This window comes from Pseudonaja textilis, chromosome 3 (genome assembly GCF_049901715.1).
Source record: "Pseudonaja textilis isolate UNSWEBS1 chromosome 3, rPseTex1.2, whole genome shotgun sequence".
NCBI classification, from domain to species: Eukaryota; Metazoa; Chordata; class Lepidosauria; order Squamata; family Elapidae; genus Pseudonaja; species Pseudonaja textilis.
In genome coordinates, this window is record NC_141992.1 from 69284903 (window position 1) to 69299802 (window position 14900).

Below are 14900 nucleotides of genomic sequence, written 5' to 3' on the forward strand. Positions count from 1 at the left end.
AGTTTGACTTCCTTAAATTATCTGATTTGGAAACCCAGTATAGTTCAGAAATCCAAATTGAATCAGTGATCCAAATTGAACTGACATTTGGATTGGCAATGTATAGATTATGCAACAATCCACGTTGCTTATCATTTCTGGATACCTTTCTTATATGCATTGAACTTCCAGCCTGCTGACCTTTGCTTTTCTTTTTTAAATGCACAAGGAGTATGCTTCAGAAAGGAGTCTAGGCAGCTTCTTTCATGCCCTATCTTAATAGTTCCACAATTCTTTCTATTGGCCTTTCCTTTTCACTTGCTCATTCCCAATAATTCTGCTTCTTTCATGTCATAATTTCTTTCATCAAAACTCCCTTTGGCAGACTTTTATCTCTAGTATGCTGTTGCTTCTTCCTGTTTTGCTCTTTCTAAATCTACTTTTGTGCACACTGCAGTTTTCTCCAGCTATCCTTTTTGCATTACAATCAGGGCTGCAATTAGACAAGTGAACTACTTACCTTAAGCAGCAGATTCTGACTGAGGATAAAAAGATGCTGAAAAAGAGAATTTTATGTCAGAATTTATTCGGTGCCCTCTAAATTAATCCCATTGCTGGCTTTTGCATTATAATTATTCAAAAGCCAACTAAAATACAAAAGATATTTTTTGATCTAATCTAAAAGTCACCAAGAAATGGCTGAAAGCACATGTTCTAGAGAGGCATGGGTATTCTATAGAAAAGTTTGCCCCTGACACTCATTGATATAACTGCTGTTGGTGGTGGATCAGAGATCTTTGGTGGGCACTTATTCATGCGTGGGATCCATGTAACCGGATTCCAGATCTTTAGATCCCCTACTACCCAATTGCTTCCAAGTCTCATGAAAATTGATTGACTGTTTTCTCTCCCTTCCTTTCCAACAGCCTCTGCAGCTGGAGTGTGATCTCTGTGCCATTATTTCAAACTCAGGTCAGATGACAGAACAGAAAGTAGGATCTGAAATTGACCATGCTTCCTGTATATGGAGAATGAATAATGCTCCCACCAAGGGCTATGAAGAAGATGTTGGAAAAAGGACAACAATAAGAGTTGTCTCCCATACTAGTGTCCCTCTTTTGCTGAAGAATGCAGACTACTTTTTCAAGGAAACCAATAGTACAATTTATGTCATCTGGGGACCTTTCCGAAATATGAGAAAAGATGGAAGCGGCATTGTATATAATATGCTGAAGAAGACTGTGGACAGTTATCCTGGGGCCAAAATCTATGTGACCACTGAAAAACGAATGAGCTACTGTGATGAGATATTTAAAAAGGAAACTGGGAAGGACCGGTAAGTCCTGCATTGCAGACCAAAATAATTATTTCACCAATTTAACAAGAAAATGCTATTTTTTAAAATCTGTACATGTCACTAATATATTAGTCTCTCAAATTAGTGTTTTAAAAAGATACTCTTTTGGCTGATGTTTTTGCACCTGACCAGAAAAAGACCTGTCCATTATCTTCTAATTGCCATTTTCTTTCTTTTTGGCTAAGATCCTCAAACATACAGATTTATACAAAGGATTTTAATACTTTAAAAGTTAATGCTTTAAAATTTGTAGGCAGGATGGTTTTATCCTCAAGTGTTTGGTATTGGTACTGGTATTGTCAAATGATATATGGCTACTGTAGTTGGCCATATATAAAAAGAAACACAAAAGAAAAATACATTATTAGTGTACTGCTTGTTAGAGATTTTATGAATTTTCAAGCCTTCTGGCGTTTTCATAAGCATGGGATGATAACGTATCCCAAGGTAGATAATGTAGACTATTCTTATGTTCTATTTAGTTCCAGATGTTTGTATCAAATTTGCTTTGTAAAATTTGAAGAACAAAAAATAGGTTGAACAATTAGTTGAGTATTTAAGGAAGTTACAAAGAGACAGCGGAAACCTCTTAGGCCAATTTTGTGGAATAAGCTGCACAAGATCCAAAAATTGAAGTAAGACAAATCAGGTATTATTTAAACAAAACATAATGAAATTAAAATGGCTTAAGTAGAGATCATTTTTTCTGGTCATGAAGAGAAAGGTGAGAAGAAGAAAAAGGGATTTTGAAGCCTTTTCCACAACTTTTTGAATAAATGTTGTATGTCTTTTTATGCTCGCAAAGGAACTAAATTTGAAAATACAAAATGTGCTTAGTAAAGCTTTTTTGGTAAAGTATCACTAGATTACACAGCACTATACAGAGTATAAGAAATTGTTACACCCTAAATTGAACATGTGAAAGTCAATAGTGGGCAACAGCAGGACAAATGAAAGGAAGTATAGCTCAGGGAAAACAGGATTTTGAAGTAGAAGTGACAATAAATTCATACATTCATTGACTGAAAAAATATTAGGGTTTTTTGTTTTTACAGTACGGATTTGTATGTTGCTTGAATATTAAGGCAGAAAAAATGTTGAAATGTAGCCTTATTAAACAAATGGAGGGAGTTATAACTGGTATTTTCTTACCTCATACACCCTAAGTCAGTGGTTGTCAATCTGTGGTCCACAGACCTCTGCGTAGGGGGGGGGCACAATGTCATTATAGGGGGTATGAAGGGTTGAAGAAATGTTATGATTTAAATCTTGAGTTAAGCCTTAGTGGTCCATGGCCACAAAAGGGGGGTCTGTGGTGAAGAAAGGATTGAGAACCACTATTCTAGCCAGGGTAGAAATGCATAGAAAAAGTCTTCTATTATTATATGTAGCTTTCTATAGAACACACACACACTCTGTGAACTCTCTTACACCTGGAGCAGAGATATAGCATTGGTCTTCCATTCTATTATTCCTCCATACCTCTGAAGCAGACTGATAATAATAGACTTATATGCCACTTCACAGTGCTTTACAACCCTCTCTAAGTGGTTTACAGAGTCAGCACATTGCTCCCAACGTACTGGGTCCTCCTTTTGCTGACCTCAGAAGGATGAAAGATTGATGGAACCTTCAACCAGTGAGAATTGAACTGCTGGCAGTCGACAGAATTAACCTGCAATATTGCATTCCAACCACTGTGCCACAATGCCCTATTTCTCAATCGAGCTGCTCCGAGCATCCAGAGAGTGGGAGGTGCTCTAGTCTTCACCAATTGCAGGCTGAGCTATAATTTGAGGAACGCTCCTCCCACCACGTGGCTTCTCCATGCGTTCCCCAGTTTTTAGCTCAGCCTCGCAAGAGACAGGCAGCTATAGATCATTCTCCTTGGCCGTTTCAGGATTTCTGTTTCACTTTCAGGTTTGATCGTTTCGTTTTTGGCTTCTTTCCTTGGTCCCTGCGCTTTTGAGTTTTAGTTGTGTGTAAAGGAGCGAAGTTTCGCCCCTCAGGGGGGAGATAGAGGGGTTTTAGAGCCTTTGCTCCCCCCATCCCCCCTTCCCTCTTTCCTGCCTTTTCAAGCTGTTCCTGCTTTTAAGCAGAGGCTTGCTATCGTGCTCTCCTAGCACGTGTTGTGTCTTCCCCCCACGAACGCCTTTTCCTAGCCCTCATTTGTCCAGCTCAATCTTTTTAGCTGACTGCCTTTTTCTTAGGGCTATTCCATCTCTGAGCCCTGCTTCCAGCCCGGTAGCCATTTTTAGGCGTGCCTCGTGGCGGGCGCCATTTTGCCCAGGCTCAAATTGCTGCGAAGTTGATAGAGCCCCATAGCAGGCCCTACAGGCCTGTGGGAGCTTTTATTTCAGAAGGGGTGTTGTGGCCTTGTGCCCTGTTGCCCCATTTTAATTGTTGGCATTCCACAGCCTGCTCAGAGGCGAAGACAGGCACCTACTTCCCAGGTTGTTGGGAGGCAGCCTCAGAGGCCTTTACAGTTTCTTTCCTGGTATATTTTTTCATGTTTTAAGTTTGGCCTCAGCGTTCATTTGGTTAAATTTGGTTGTTTAGAGATAGTTTTCTCATCTTAATTTTTCCCTTTTTTTTTTTTTAAAAACCAAACCATTTATATTTTATTAATAATTTAGTTCCTTTTTTGGTCATTTGGTGCAGTTTTTTATTGTATACCCTTAGAGGTGTTTTTTTCCTTTTTCCAAAAATAAATAAATAAATAAATCATAAATAAATAAATATATCTAAAAAAATTCCCAAAAGGGGGACGTGGCTCAACTGTAGGATACCCAGCTCCCATTGTGGACCGCATTCCTAGGCGTGCCAACCGCCTTCATATTCAATATACCTTGTTTCTACCTTTTGGTTATAATGGCAGAGGAAAATCCCAGAGGGCCTTCCCTAAAGGCTAAGTCTAAAACTCACCATCTGCGCAAAAGGGCCAAGGAACCTACCACAGCCTCTGAAAGGGATGCCCTGAGGCGCCACAGAGCTCTGGAAAAGGAGTTTGATAGGCGCTCCAGGGACTCTCATTCTGTAATTCCAGCTTCTATTCCCTCTACCTCTAACCAACCTCCCCCTTTGCCAGAACAACCTTCTCTCTCCGGGCACAACACACCTGTCCAGAGCCCCCGGGCCACTCAAACTCCAGAGGAGACCTTCACCCCAACCACTGCTGGCCTACGCCCAGAAGACCCTTCAACTATCATCATCCCTGACAGCGTTAAGGAATGGATGCAGCTTGCCATCCGCCAGGGGATCACGGAAGGTATGCAACAGTTGTCCAAGACAGCCTCTCAAGCAATGGCACCCGAGATTGATTCTGCCTCTGGAGAACCTCTACCCAGACCGGTGACTCTCCACAGACAGGTACCTTCCCAAGGGGACCCTCCTTTCCCAGAAGGGGAGGAAGAGGAGGACGAGGAAGAGGAAATGGCCTTTGCACCCTACGGGGCAGAGGAAGGGTCAGAGAGGTGGTCCCTCCATTATTCTGAGCCCTTTTCCGAAATGGAACAGCTGGAAGGGGACATGTCGGAGGATGAGGGCATCTCCCCCGACCAGCCCTCCCTTGTAGGCCTGTTCAAGCCTCATTTATTTAAGTCCTTGTTGTTCAAAGCAAAGAATATCTCAGGCCTAACTCCCCAGCCATCTTCTGATTCCTCGCCAGCAGCCTCTGGGGCTCCAGAGGATGCCATTTTCAGGCAGCCAGCGGTGGAGGCCAAAGTTGTGCCAGTCCCTCCAATCTTCTCCGATCTAGTGGCGAAACAGTTAGCCTCTTCCGGTCTCCCCTCCGCCCCCTCAGGGCAGGACAAGAGATTTTTTAATCTCGACGCAGACTTCTCCACCATGCTAGACACCCACGAGGTGGATGACCCTATTATCAGACCGGCATCCTCATCTAACCCCACAGACGCTCTGGAAGCCTTAAGGCCGGAGGACAAGAAAGCGGAGATGGCGCTGCGACGGGCGCACCAGTTTGATGCTTGGGCCATTCGGTCTGCCACCGCCTCATCCTTTTTTACTAGGTCGTCTATTAGGTGGCTTCGACAGCTGAAGCAGCATGTTCCTCCATCTAATACTAGGGCCCATCAAGATATTGCAAAACTAACAGCAGCAGCTGAGTTTGCGGCCGATGCAAATTTTCACTCGGTGAAGTTCTCCTCTCGGGCCATATCCTCTCATGTTACGGCCCGACGGCTGCTTTGGCTTAGGCATCGGCAGGCCGACATTAAAAACAAGTCGAAACTGGCCTCAGCTCCCATCTCCGGAAATAAATTTTTTGGTCCGGCCCTGGAACCATTGTTGATGGAGAGCCGGAACAAAAAGAAATTTCTTCCGGCTGTTTTTCATAGGCAAGAGTCCAGATCCTTTCAGCCCTTTTGAAGGGGCTCCTTCCATACCCCTTTCAAACTCCCTTCTCCCCCGTTATCAGAGATCTCCAACCTTTCGCCCGGCCTATCGAGACCGGGGCGATTCGGGAGACAGATCCGGGGGGGGGGGTAGTTACAGAATACCCTTCCAGGGTTCAGCAGGTAAGACTCCCCGCCATCCAAGATAGGTTTTCAGCCCCCTTACCCATTGGCGGTCGCCTTAAATTCTTTGCGAGCCAGTGGGAAGCATCTACGTCTGATGCTTGGGTTAAAGACACGGTCCAATTTGGTTTTTCCCTTCAGTTCCAAGTCACTCCACCCGAACACTTCATGGTTTCTCCCATTCCAGGGATCATACCAAGCGCGCTCTCCTAGAGACCGCCATTAAACATCTGTTGGATATTAAGGCCATACAGCCCGTGCCACCTTCTCAACGAGGAGAGGGATTCTATTCCCTCCTCTTTCTAGTCCCTAAGCACTCTGGGGGTTGGAGGCCCATTTTGGATTTAAAAAGGCTCAATCGTTATATTGTTCATCATAAATTCAAAATGCATACCCTTCAGTCCATCCTACAGGGCACCAGGGAAGGAGACTGGCTCACTTCCATTGACCTCTCTGAGGCATATCTTCACATACCCATTCACCCTTCCTTTTCTAGATATCTGAGATTTTATTACAATGGCTGTCATTATCAATATGTAGCCCTTCCCTTTGGGTTAGCCTCGGCTCCCAGGACCTTCACCAAGGTTTTGGCAGCCTTAGCAGCTCACCTCAGACAACTCCCTGTCCGTGTTTACTGCTATCTTAACGACATTCTCATTCTTTCTCCAACTCAAAGCCAAGCTGAGAGGGACACCAGAACCACTCTTTCAGTACTTCAGGATCATGGTTTCCTTGTAAATTGGGAAAAGAGCCAGCTTACCCCTTCCACTCGAATAGTTCATTTAGGGGCAGTGATTGATTCAGTTGAGAGAAAGGTTTTCCTCTCCCCGGAAAGGTTTGCTAGCATTCAAAATTCGATTAAGGCCATCAGGCGGGCAAAGAAAGCTTCATTGCTGGACCTATCTAAATTGCTTGGGAAAAGGATCTCATGTATATCCATTGTTCCCTGGGCCCGATTTCATTCCAGGTCCCTTCAATGGTTCCTGCTACCTTATCAACGCTCAAGAAGGAGCAATTCAAGATTTGTAGTAAGGATCCCTCCAAAGGTTCTCACCTCGCTACTCTGGTGGACCAGACCCACTACCAACAAAGGGCATCCGTTCAAAGAACCCCAGAGAGTCACCCTCACAACAGACGCCAGCCTAACAGGTTGGGGGGCCTACCTTCGTTCGCTGTCAGCTCAAGGAACCTGGTCAGTAAACGAGCGCTCTTGCAGCATAAATTGGTTAGAGCTCCACGCAGTATATCTGGCATTACGCACCTTTCTTCCTCAAGTTCGAGGGCGTCACGTCTTGGTCTTGATGGACAACACTACTACCAAGGCCCACATCAACTGGCACGGGGGCACTCACTCCATCAGACTCATGAAAGAGGCCGAACGGATCTGTCGATGGGCGGAGGCCAATCTGCTATCCATAAAGGCAGAGTACATCTCGGGGGGTCTCCCAATGTTCAGGCAGACTGGTTGAGCAGAACCGTCGCCAACCAGTCTGAATGGCATCTGCATCCCTCCCCTTTCCGGGAGGTCTCAGGGAGGTTTGGGTTTCCGCTAGTAGACCTGTTTGCATCCCCATCCAATGCCCAGACACCAAGGTTTTTCTCCCGGTACCCCACCCAGGGGGCCGAGAACCACGATGCCCTGCGTTGCCCTTGGCCCACGGGGCTCTGATACGCTTTCCCCCCTACCGCTGCTGCCCAAGGTGATCCAAAAGGTAATCCTCGAGAAAGTGGAACTTCTTCTGGTGGCCCCATATTGGCCCAGGAGGCCCTGGTTTGCGGACCTTCGCAACCTGTCAGTGGCTCCTCCTTGGAGGATTCCACTGGTCAAGATTTCGCTGTCCCAGGGACCTCTTCAGCATCCGAATCCACAATGGCTTCAGCTGACCGTTTGGAGGTTGAGCGGGACCGTTTAAGGAAGGAGGGCATGTCCGATCTGGTCATCAACACTATTCTGGCAGCCAGGCGGCCTTCAACCACTCGCATATACAATGCCACCGGGAACATATTTTGTAAGTGGTGCCACAAGTTACACATTAATCCAGTCTCTCCATCAATCGCACAAATTCTGGCCTTTTTACAAGAAGGATTGGGCAAAGGTCTTTCCCCCAACACTTTAAGAAGGCAGGTGGCGGCCCTATCTACGGTTATCTCTGGCAACCCGTCTGGCCCGCTTTCCCACCATCCTCGCATTAGAGCTTTTCTTAGAGGTGTCACTAATTTGAACCCTCCAGTAGTTCACAGATACCCGACCTGGGACCTCAACAAGGTTCTCTCGGCGCTAACTAAGCCCCCCTTTGAGCCTCTAAGAAAGACATCACTCCAACTCCTCACGCTCAAGGTGGTTTTTCTTGTGGCAATTACATCGGCTCGTCGGATATCTGAAATAGCAGCTCTATCCGTTAGAAAGGAATTATGCATTTTCCACGCTGATTGGGTGGTCCTGCGACCAGATCCCTCCTTCATGCCCAAGATAAACTCAGCCTTTCACAGATCACAGGAGCTTGTCCTTCCTAACTTTTGTCCAAGTCCTTCTCAAGAGAGAGAAAGGCAGTGGCATACTCTCGATGTTAGACGGGCGCTCCGTATCTATATCAGTCGCACTCAGCCTATCAGGAGGTCAGAGGCTTTGTTTTTATCTTTTCAACCAAAGACGCTGGGCTGCAAAGTTTCCCCGTCTACTGTTGGCCGTTGGATTAGAGCTACAATATCCAAGGCCTATTTGTCACAGGCGCTTCCTGTTCCCAGTGGAGTAACCGCTCACTCTACAAGGAGTGCTGCTACTTCTGCAGCCTGGGCTACTCAGGCTCCTATTCATGATATTTGCAGAGCGGCTACCTGGTCGTCTCCATCTCTATTTAATCACCATTATAAAATCGATGTTTTTGCCTCAGCAGAAGCCTCCTTTGGCAGACGAGTCCTTCAGCAAGTGGTGAGAGATCCAGAACATGCTCCGAACCAGATGGTGTCCCCCCCGTAGGACAGGCCATGCTTTGGTATGTCCCACTCTCTGGATGCTCGGAGCAGCTCGATTGAGAATGGGCGTTGGTACCTGACACGCCATTTCTAGTCGAGCTGCGTAGAGCATCCAGCCCCACCCTATTTGGTCCGTCTGGTGGGGAATCCTGTTTCGGCCAACGATTCATATTGTTTTTTTGTGGTTAAGTGTTGTTTATAGTTAAGATGAGGGGATAGTTGTTTGTCTTCTCGTCTTCGTAAAAACTGGGGAATGCATGGAGAAGCCACGTGGTGGGAGGAGCGTTCCTCAAATTATAGCTCAGCCTGCAATTGGTGAAGACTAGAGCACCTCCCACTCTCTGGATGCTCTACGCAGCTCGACTAGAAATGGCGTGTCAGGTACCAACGCCCATTCTATATGAAAGAATTGAAGGCTAGATATAACCATTTGTCAAAAATACCTAGTGCAGTTTAGAGTAGCGCAGGACTCCAGTGTATGAATTTTTGATTAAAATGCAAGGCAGTCTTGTCTTATGGACCATGTTGACTCTTCTGCCATGTTCCATATGTTGCTGTCTCAATCTTGGCTCCACAGAGACACCAGAGTCAGATAGAGAAGTTTATTCTGTTTGTGAGCCATTTGCCGAACTGTCAAATAGTAACCGAGCTCCATGTGTGAAGAAAATGACCACATATGTCTTGCCAGACCATTAAACATTTGTTCACTCTTGGTTTTTCTCCCATAGTTCCTGTTCGTTAGTAAAGCCAGATATTTTTTGCTTCCTCAGATAAATAACTTTTCTTCCATTAGGGTGGTATTAAACAGCACTCAGACTTTGCAGCAAAATTAGGAGGATGCCAAATGCTACTCATAGGACACACAAATGCACAGCTTGTGTTGGGAATGGAAATTTTGGGAGGCTTATTCTTAAAATATTAACTGTGGAAATGCTGTATATGGCTAGTCTAGCAAAGTAACAAAATATGTTGAGCCATTACCAGACATTTGATGGTTCTGCAGAGTAATATGATCCTGCAAAACGAAATGCTTCTGTCATTACAGTATCTATATTGTATGTTTCTCAGAGACAGTTAAGAGGCATGTACTATAATCACTTTTCTAATGCAAAATGTTAACAGAATTTATAATTTATTAATTATATCTACATATGCTGATAGAAGAACCCAAACTAGCATTTTTAAGAATCCAATAATAATAATTTTTTTAAGATTGATGGCAAAATATCATCAAAGTTCCCTCAGTGCCATTTTCTTCTCACTGCATCCTATCTATGCCACTATGTATTATCTATTATTTTTCTGTCTATTATTTTTTTCATTCATTGATGTTGAGATGCAATATATGGGAAGCCTAACAATAAAAATTAATTTATTCAGATTATATTTTAACTGATTTGTTTTAGTGATGCGATAAGGTTTCCAACTGATCATTTCAGCAGTGGATCATAGTATGAAAGATTGCCTCCGTGCTCGCAACTCAATACTATATTCATCATTGTTTCTCTTCTCTCTCCTCCCTCCCTCTCGCTCTTTCTCTTTCCCTCCCTCCTTCTCTCTCTCTCTCTCTCTCTCTCTCACACACACACACACACACACACACACACGCACGCGCGCACACACACACACACACACACACACACACACACACACACACACATTATTTTACCATTAATTAACTTTCCTAAGTCCCACGCTGGTTAGTGATTCTGAAAGGTCTAGGCCCTTTACAAATTCCCCAAAAGTAAAAAATTAGATTTCAGGCTGCTAAAAATTGCTCTCATTTCCATCTTGATATGAATGTGAAGACAAGTTTATTCTTTCTGAAGATTTTAATTAGTAAGGTACTTTAAGCCACTGCCGATTCTCCTTTTGTGTCATGTTGTTGTGCATAAAAAAATTATACTATGGCAGAAAGACTTTCATAGTAATGTGTTTTTAGTTTGTACAGTCTTGAAGGTGCTCAAAAGTTGACAGCTTCTTCCAGTATTTCATTAGCATCATTCGGAGCAGTAGAGATGAAAGGAGAATTTAAGTTATATGTGAAGAGATGCCAGCTTAATAACAACATGTGAAAAAAGATCTCCCTCCCTTTTTTGGTGGGGGGAGGGGAAATGTTTACCTGAATTCTGATGTGCAGTTTTGTTTCCCTGATGTTTAAAAATGTAATAGAAATTCTTACAGCATCATTTAATTAGTAATAGCTTGGGGGGGGGGATCTTTGTAGATTGCATTGAAAGAAAAAGAGTTCATTTCAGCCTAGTAAAATGCATGGAGAGAAACTCTAGAGAGCATTTAATTAGCTGGCACAAAAGTTGTTCCATCTTTAGGGATCTCTAAAATTAATGAAGGTTAGAACCAAAGAGATCAATGCACCACATACTACTATAGCCTTATCAGATGGGAATGTAGAAAGGGGGAGTGGTTTTAATGGAAGGTTCAGCTTGCAACTATTTACAAACAAATCATTTTCATAGAAATGATGCTGAAAATATCACTAAACAATGCTGCTATCAGTTAGGTTCAACCAGAGCCAATCTAAAATTTGTCTTCCTATAATTCTTTATCTTGCAGCTTACAACTTGATTATATAGTCCCTAAAACAAATAGTGTGTCCTCTCATGGCCAACCCCTTGACTAACAGGTCTCTATTCTATTCAGCTATTTACACAAGTTGCATATTACAAAATGTGACTGTCACCTGATCTCAGAGTTAGTATTCACACCAATAACAGGGCACAACTTCCTAATTTGATGCACTGTGAATGCATTAACACTTCTTCAACTCCCCAATTCCCAACCATATGCTTTAATATAGTTGCAGATATGCTCTATAATGCATGTTCTGAGTGTAGATAATGGTATCATAGCAAATACTTGTTGCTTTACATAGACTTAGGCACTGTCTTTGTTTTATCTGAAACTTGTAACATAACTTTGAAATGCAGGGTTCTTGAAACAGCTGTCCTGAGCTTGGTGTCAACCCTGAAGCTGGCCTAACTGTGGCCATTTTCTTTTTGTAGCTTTCCTCTAAGGAGGTTTCTCTTCACGTTGCTTCAGAGCTGACACAGCCTGGAGCTAAGGGGCCACAGAAGTAAGAGGTGGTATTATGGGAGGGTTTCTCCTAAAGTCTACCATCATTTCTATGGTTTTGAGTGTGTTCAGTTCCAGATGGTTCTGGTTACACCACGAGGCAAGTTGTACAACCTCCTGTCTGTATGCGGATTCTCCGCTGTCTCAAATGAGACCAATCACTGGTCTTCCAAGATAAACTACATTATCTTTATGCCTCAAAATGTAAAACCATTTCGTGAGTGTTTTTCCAGAGATCAGATCATATTCCTTAGTAAAGTTGATCTCAACTCAAGGGCATTTTGATCTTTTAAATAATATATCTGTATTTGTATAAATGCTTCCTAGTAGATGTGTATATTAGAAGGAATAATAGGTTCAGCCACTGTTGTAGAATTTTGAAGAAGTTACCTTTTTGCGTGGTAATGTTGAACATCTCCCTCTATTCTAGTGCATTGGTGTGCAACCTTTTGGCTTACCTGGGCCTCAGTGAGGGAAGAAGAATTGTCTTGTTATTAATTGTCTTGCACTGCATACAAAATCTAGTAGGTGAGAAAGTTATACCTTAATCCATTTGGGGCAAGCAATTGAAGGATCGAACTTGATTGGATGTCATTGTCTTGTCTTTAAGTTTGAGCTTGATCATCAGGCACTTTCTGTGTCAGGAATTAACTCATGAACTTAATAGAGGTCTTTCTAAAGGTCTAAACTTAATCCTTCTAGTTTATTATTAAGTGTTTTATGTTTTTTTTTAATAAAGCCTTCATGGTTGAGGCACCCATCTTTTTCATAGCATGATGCCAATCAATCAGAAACATAAATTGAATATATTTTCCCATAGGAAGAACAGGCAGTTTGGTAGTGAAAATAGTCCTGGAGCAGGCCCATCTTAGTTTCTCACAGTCGCCAGCAGAATGACTTTTACTTCATATTCTCTAACTGTTATTCCCTGTAAGTAGATAAATGTTTTCCCAAACTGAGGCCACATCATCCTGACTTGTCGCTACTTACCCCTAACTTAAGATAATTTATGAAAAAGGGTAAAAAATCTCACAGATCACTATGGACAGTGGTGGGATTCAAACAATTTTAGTACCAGTTCTGTGGGGGTGGCTTGGTGGGCATGGCCAGAGAAGGATAATGCAAAATCTCCATTCCCTCCCCACTCCAGGGGAAGGATAATGCAAAATCTCCATTCCCTCCCCACCCCACTAACCTCTTTCCAGCTCCATTCTCCTGTGCAGGGCAACAAAAGAATCAGCTGGGACTCAGGAGACAGAGAATAGACAGGGGCAGGGGCAGTCAGAGGTGGTATTTGCCGGTTCTCCAAATTTCTCAAAATGTCTACTACCGGTTCTCCAGAAATACCATTTGTATTTCCCACCTCTGACTATGGAGCTTGTTATCTGTCTCCATTGACAAAATTATCCACTTATTTGTATTCTGTTTTCAGTTTTTAAGTGTCTTAGCCCATAATAGAAGAATCTATGATGAAATTCTCAAAAGCTTGTTGAAAGTCCCAAGTATCTGAATTTACCCTTGCAGAATCCAAGTTGATTTCTCTTAGCAAGACTTATTCCTCTCTGTGCTTGGTGATATTCCTGTGAAGTTGCGCTTCAATGTCCCCTGTGTCTATGTTTAAAAACTAGTTTAATGTTGGCTATTTTCTGATCTTCTAGTAGAACTGAGGGAGAAGTTATATAATTTTATTAAGAGGTCAGCAATTTTGAGTTCTTAAAAAACTCTCAGACAGATGCCATAAAGACCAGTTCTTTACTCCTGTGTAATCTTTGAAATTTTTCTCTTGCAACTTTAATTTATTTTAATTGTCCCAGTTGGCTCCTTGAGAAAATCAGTACGGATTTAGGTATTTGTCCCTGCAATAATTCAATAATATAAAGAATTCACTTGGTTTCTGCATCTCATATTCTTCTTGATCATTCCTTTCAAACTCTTCTCCACCTAAAGACCCAATATTTTTCTTGCCAGTTTGAATAAATTTTCTTAATGGTGGTTTGTTTGTTCTATCAATCATGTACATCAGATTGGATGCCAATAAAAGGAAAATTAAGGCAATTTAGAGTACAAGAAATATTTTCTAACCTGGATTCATGATGCATCTAGAGCAGGGCTAAGCTACTGTAACTTATTGATGCAGTCATCTGCAAGAATTGTGCATCTTTTCTGCAAATAACATTCCCTTTATATACCACCATCCCCAGAGAGCAACTGACTTCTACTTCAGCAATATCTAAATTTTTATTATGCATGGGAATTAGAATTTTCCATGTTAATCTTTTTCTGGTGGAACATAGCAATAGCAATAGCACTTAGACTTATTTACTGCTTCATAGTGATTTACAGCCCTCTCTAAGCAGTTTACAGAATCAGCATATTTCCCCCAACAATCTGGGCCCTCATTTTACCAATCTTGGAAGGAGGGAAGGCTGAGTTAATCTTGAGCTGATGAGAATCAAACTGCAGGCAGTAGTCAGAATTAGCCTGCAATACTACATTCTAACCACTGTGCCACCATGCAACATGCCAGAAAGCAGATTCTTTCAGGATATTTTTCACAGTAAATTGAACCATTAGTATTTCCTACTTCTCTTTCTCTTCTTATTTGTCAAAAATAAATATGCTCGTTGTTCTTCAAGAGTATTGGTGACTAGTGTGGAATGAAAGTTCATAGGCAAGTCCATCAGGTTTATTTTCAAAAGACATTACTATTTTTATTGATTTTCAGATTTTTTTTCTTTTATAAAAATACAAGTTTACCTATTTCATTTGCAGTATCTCTGTTGTAGTGCAAAAAATGGCAATTTGTAGAATCATTTGACAATGTGCACATTTTGAGGCATTTTCTTTGCAATCACAAATAAGGAAGCTTAAATATTTTATTATAGAAAAAGCAACTGCCCCCACAAAAAAAGAGTAGTTATGTAAGTTAGCACAACAGCAATACACCTTGTTTGACCAAGTGAAAA

The 14900-nt window shown here is 42.4% G+C and overlaps 1 protein-coding gene across 2 annotated transcripts in view; it reads left to right on the top strand.

The window, feature by feature from the left end:
- The window catches only part of ST6GALNAC3 (ST6 N-acetylgalactosaminide alpha-2,6-sialyltransferase 3), a 317172-nt gene that overhangs the window by 204653 nt on the left and 97619 nt on the right, over positions 1–14900 (top strand). For both annotated transcript variants that reach the window (XM_026700193.2, XM_087930039.1), the window contains one exon: positions 906–1315. In XM_026700193.2, the coding sequence (XP_026555978.1) occupies positions 906–1315 (410 nt within the window). The remainder of the gene's footprint in view (positions 1–905; positions 1316–14900) is intronic.